A 6,156-nucleotide genomic window follows, 5' to 3' on the forward strand; every position below is an offset into this window, starting at 1 on the left:
TTAGCGAAATATAGTCACTACTATAATTAGAAACAATAAAGAATAATGACGATGAATACTTGTAAATTAAACTAAATAAATAAATAGAAAATAGAAGTGCTATTCAAAAGAGATGCCCCCTTACTTGACAATCGGGTGTTTAGTACAATTTGCAGGAACAGCACCAGTAAGGTAGCTACTATGAGGGCACGTTTCAAAATGAATACCCTTCTTCAGTAGGTCTTGGTAGAGTACTTCGTCATCGACAGCCCTGTACCCATGACCGATTCTTTCTAATTGGAGGAATTTCACGTGTCTATCAACACTACTCGGAGGTCCAGCTTCTCCTGTATGTGCTGTTCTGTGGATTCCTAATTGGGCTGCCCTCTGTTGGGTGATAGCAGTAAAAAATAAGGACACATGAAATTCCAGCATTTCATGTCAAGCTATTACTTTCAATACCTACAAAACAAGCTTTATATGTTGGTTATATCAATATTAGTAGCTCGTGGAAACTACTTTCGACAACTAGCTTTGTTATGTTATTTACTGCTGTGATTGATGGTGAATTTTAGATGGATTCGTTAGACGCGTTAGATGAAAAAACAAAGAAAAAAAAACTATAAAACTCTGATTTCAATATTACTGAAAAATTATTCCTGTTTAGCAGTTATATTTTCCTAAATCACGATGAATGATCATAAGAACTAATACGCTTGTTTACTTTAACATATGTTGATACATGATTAGATTTTACGATACAATAAATATTTACTTTGAGACGGTACTAGTATAATTTAGTTTTGTATCTGTATTTTACAGGAGAGTAAAGTGTAAATAATTACAAATCTTTTTGTTTAAACCATTGTTTTTCACCCATCTTTGAAGAGTGGTAATACGTTTAGAGCTTAATTTATAATCCTCACATTTATCATGGTTGCTATTCAAGTTTATTTTTTAGCTGTTTGTTTGTTATAGAACAGTCATTTATATAATTGATTAACTCTACACGCATATCGTTGTTAAAGAAACTAAAATACATTAAAAACAAACGTCTTATTCGTTTCTAATCGTATAGTGTAAATACATTGTCTGATTACATTACTATCGAGTCTATACAATTTCTAATTATAACATCTTTATAGGCTCTTGTAACAATGAGGTTTAGATCTAAGTCATTCCTTTCGTGCACTATAAATATTCTTTGTTCATCAACAAAAAGTACTTATAAATCTAATCCGAACATCTATCTATATGTAATATCTTACAGTATTCAAAAACAAAAGAGAAAGAAGGCCTTCAAGTAATCATCACTTTCTAATTTTAGCTCGTTGCTGAAATTTATCAGCGTTTTAGCCAACTTTACTTGTTCTGATACAGTTCAGTAAATATAAAGATAAGAAGAAAAGGTTTATCCTCCTTTATAATTAGGGAAGTCGAAATTTCTATTTAATAATATTTCCATAAATATTTGTTAATATTCTAAAATATCTGTTAAATAACTTTTTCTTCTCGCGGTACAATCCTCCAGAAAGTTGAAAACAAATTCCCTCCAGTCTCCTCTTTATTGGGCTTTAGCTAACTAATCTTTTATTCATTGTTTGTTTTGGACATGGAAACATTACAGTGACAACTATATTACCAAGCGCCACAATACATACCTGAAATACTTCTATCACTTCCTTCCTTAATCCCTCTTCTCCCTCCAAATCCTGATTTGGCCCAAGCCAAGGGCCAGTTAGTCCAAACCCAGCAACAGACTTGTCTTTGAATTCTTCACATAGTGACAAAACCTCACGAGCCTCATCTGAAAGAAAAGGGGTCGGAGAAGTTGTTTGCCAAGAAAATGGGATAAATAACAAATTTTACCTTCTTTTGCATTAAGATATATGAACGTAGTGTTTGAACACAACAGCAACGAGAAACATGTAGACGTTTTGAGTTATAGAGATGTAACAAATTTCTTTTGGGTATTCCTAATACACCTGAAAACCTACTTTTATTTGAACTATGCTCAGTGTGTTTTTTAGTAATATCACGTTTTAATATTAAAATACAGCTAGCAATTAGTATTACAATTAGCTGAAACACTCGAAAAGTTGTCCTGTCTATACTTCTATAAAACATAAAATCTCAAAATATTCGTCTAGTCCATTTTGATAAAAAAGGAGGATAATCATTCTACATCCTCTCATTCTTCGTCCATTTTTAATAGAATAAATGACCACATCAGTCTCTTTGAGTAAGAATCCTTTAAACTATCTAGAATACCTTAAAAACACTTTTACCTTAAACACGTTTAGCATGTTTTGTTTGTTTGTTGTTAAGCGTTAATCTACTCAAAAGGATTTCTATCTGTCCTGTGCCCACTAAAAGTATCGAAACCCAGCTTTTAGCATTATAAGCTTACACTTTTACCTCTGAGTCAATGTTTAGAAATAATTTATCCCAGTGGGTCAGCTGTAACTTTACGGATTTACAATGCTAAATTCAGAAGTTCGATCCTCCGTGGTGAACAGAGCGCAGATAACCCATTGTGAAGCTTTGGGTAAAACAACAACAACAACTGCATACAAACAAGAATGGGTTGGGAGTGGACAAATGTTTAACGTACTCAAAATGTAAACTGCGCGAACTCATGGTTTTTGTTCTTTTTCCAAAAAAATGCTCTGTATTTATGGCTATGAGTGCACATAGAGTGAAGGTCAAATCCCACTACTTAGGTAAAGTTTGAGAACTCGGCAAGAACATCATGCTTCATAGAGCTCTATTACTGTGATTTTAGTTAAATAAATATTAAACCTTCTATAGTTTGACATAAATAAATCCCCCAATGTGACAGCTGTAAGTTTAGGGACTTACAACGCTGAAATCCGAGTTCAATTCCCTGTTGTGACGTAACAAATAGTACAATGTAGCTTTGCCCTAAAACGAACAAACAGACATAAATGATTTTTAAGCTTAGTGGTTTTGGGAACTTGCCCAGAATCTTGTATTTATACTAAGCTTACTTAAGATAAATTCGAATAAGGATTTATATATTAAGAAGTTAGAAATGAAATAAGGAAGTAGTGAAAATATAAGTGTCAAGCCTAAGATCAAGGACACAATGAAGTCAAGAAGTTCTACTCAAGGAAAAGGGTTAACAATTTACGAAAAATAAACACTTAAAAAAATGTGGTTATTAGCCATGGCATAGCGATTCATAGAATGGCTCTAAGTTTGTTTCAAGAACAAACTTTTAGCTAATAGTTCCATCTCTTGGCCGATTTGAGATCTATTTACAGTCGCGGCTATTGAAAATTCCCTCTTGCTTTTATTTTAATGAAAAATAGTAGTACTGAGTTCTATTTAAGATGTGTGTGAGTTACGCGATCTATCACTGTCTTCAGTTTATGTTCCCAAACAGGGGAAATTTGCTGTTCTAATTGTGATCCAAAGAAGTGGTAAAAAGATAACAGATCTCATGAATTATATACCAATAAACTTAACAAGTTGTATAGGAAAATTATTGGAAAGCATAATTACAAATAGGTTGAAGAAACATACAGAAAAAAATAACCTGATAACTCCTAATCAATGCTTTTCAAGAAATAAACAAGCAAACATCTGACCATCTGGTCAGGCTGACTGAAAGTATATTCAATGGATTTAATGGTGGAGATTTTACAGCTGCCGTGTTTCTGGATATAGAAAAGGCTTTATATACTGTTTAACATAAGTAGTTTCTATTTAAATTGTTGACTGAAATTCGTAGACTTTTCAATAATATAAGATGGATAAAAATATTTTAAATAGAAATGGTGTTAAAATAAAAATAAATAAATGTCATATCAGAAGGGTTTAGTCTTAAACAAGGTGTACCTCAAGGGGAAGTTATTAGTACACCATTGTATATTACATGTGTAAATGATTAACTATATCCATATGAATTGTTTAATCCAATCCAAGTGTCACAACCTGTAGATGATGTAGCTCATTGGCATATTTGTAAAAGTGTAGATAGAGCTACTCAAAAATTCCATTTGGCCATGATGTACCTGATACTTTGGTGTGCCTTGTGGAGAGCATTATTAAATCCAATTTAAACTAAATTTATTATTTTTCGCAGAGTTAGTAATAAAAAACATCCTCGGAAAAAAATATCAACCTGTTATGATAAACTTATTGAAACGTCTAAGAGTGTTAAGACCTTTGATATAAAATGTTGATAAATATTTGAATTGCAAAATGTACGTAAAAGACTTAAATGGAAAAATGGAAAAAAGTAAATATGTTAAACTAATAAAGCAAAATAAATATTGTAATATAAATACAGATTTAAAAATTTATAAAGTGTATTTTAGAACTTCCATCGAATACGGTATTCCTACTCAGGACAATGTAAAAGGAAGCAATTTATATATTATACGGGTAATTAATTCAAAATATATGTTTTAGGCTTGAGACCAGATTCCCTATTTATACACGAAGCAGTGTTAATGTTGAACTTAAAGGTTAGGTGAAAAACGTTGACATGTAAATATGGATATATACATAAATATAAACAAGAGACATAAATTATAAATATATATTAATAATTTGTAGAAGTAAAATAAAGAAATCTAAAGACCATATTTCTCCTTTTTACTTCTGTTTAGATAATAGTATTTAAAGCATTACAGTGATGAAAGCTTTAAATTTTTAAAAAATATTCATATTGTGTATTTTAGAGCTCTAAATTATCATTTTAAAGTATATTTTATCTCTTATTGTATATTTATAAACTCTTAATTTATCTTTGATAATATTTTATTTATATTCATTTTAAATATTTTAATCTATTGTTCTTATCATTGGTTCTACAATTTAATATTTTATTTATTATATTATGTGCATTTTGTTTCATTATATTATCGTTAATTAATTAATTATCTTTTTAAAGACATTTTAAATTCAAACTCCTGGCTTTTCCTTATCTTTTTGTCGCAGTTATTAAATTATAAAATGCGTGGTAAAGACACTATAAATGCCTAAAACATCATATGTTACCCCAATGATGAAATATCGTCAGTAATTCACGGTAGGCCCTTTTAACTAGCTATTTTCCCGCTAGTCTGTTAGTTCAAAATTAGTCACGGCTATGCGAAAATAACCTTAATGTAGCTTTGCATACAAAATCTGAAATACAACAGAATATAGTTTATCTGAAATGTTCAGATTACACATGACGAGGTTGGGATCTAAAGAGTTTACCTAGGCTATCATGAAACAAGACTCAAGTCACACATTTGTCTTTCACAGTTCACTTAGTTTTATAGTTTACTTAACCCAGATTGACCGAATTCCATTTGACACACATTCCATTTTCCCAGATTTCTAGTCGGAAAATACAAGTTTGGAAAGACAACAAAAATGGTGATCATTTAAAAAACTTAAGTTATCACATAACAAGCATATTTCTCAAATACATTTTGAGGAGTGACTGGGTCTTTCGAAAAATGATTGTAGTTTCTGATGTAGCCACTTCTATATGCAAAAAAGGGCGAAAGCTGCTTAAAAGAGATTTGGAATTTAAATACCTTAACAGTAACTACAATTATTATTACTAGAAGCTTAGTCTAATGTATATTGAATAATAGCGATTTTCCCTTACTAGGATTTTCTCTACCACAGTTGAGGAGCGAACGTGCTTTTATGCCATAGTCTTGTTCTGCCCGCTGAAACCCTTTCGTTACGAGTTCGAGCACCATTCTGTAGGTCATAGTTTCAAGACTAGTGAGACCATCGCTGTTCATCACGTTGGCCAGGTTTGCAGGTCGATAATGGACCTCGCTGTATACTACACCTTCTCTGGCCTGTTGTTCGGCCATTTCGTAAGCTATCCGCTCAATAGCTGTACAGTTTCCTCTGAAGGAAGACACGAAACAGTTTTATTATGTTCCATGCTGCATTAATTATAATATTCCAAAAATTACACTCTTTACATAAAAAGGAACCTTTTCATGACTATTGAGAAATCATATTAGTAAATTCGTTTTTCTAACATAGTTGTAAAATTTGATTTATAATAAACGAAACTGAATTCATTTTCTATTTTAAATTTAATCTGATTTTTTTTTGTTTATATTAGATTGATACAACGAGTAAAATTAGAGATTTTAAGGATTATCGCACAACTTACATACACAAAAGCAA

The 6,156-nt window shown here is 31.2% G+C and overlaps 1 protein-coding gene across 3 annotated transcripts in view; it reads right to left on the reverse strand.

Moving 5' to 3' along the window:
* Positions 1–6,156, reverse strand: part of LOC106467123 (adenosine deaminase-like) — a 28,281-nt gene that overhangs the window by 1,590 nt on the left and 20,535 nt on the right. Inside the window, exons 4-6 of one of the 3 annotated variants that reach the window (XM_022395253.1) lie at positions 5,615–5,868; positions 1,641–1,786; positions 125–366 (exon numbers count right to left, since the gene is read on the reverse strand). The exons of the other annotated variants lie outside the window; for them this stretch is intronic. Coding sequence (XP_022250961.1) covers positions 125–366; positions 1,641–1,786; positions 5,615–5,868 — 642 coding nt within the window. The remainder of the gene's footprint in view (positions 1–124; positions 367–1,640; positions 1,787–5,614; positions 5,869–6,156) is intronic. 3 annotated transcript variants of the gene reach the window in all.

The sequence above is a fragment of the Limulus polyphemus genome, unplaced genomic scaffold (genome assembly GCF_000517525.1).
Source record: "Limulus polyphemus unplaced genomic scaffold, Limulus_polyphemus-2.1.2 Scaffold2495, whole genome shotgun sequence".
NCBI classification, from domain to species: domain Eukaryota; kingdom Metazoa; phylum Arthropoda; class Merostomata; order Xiphosura; family Limulidae; genus Limulus; species Limulus polyphemus.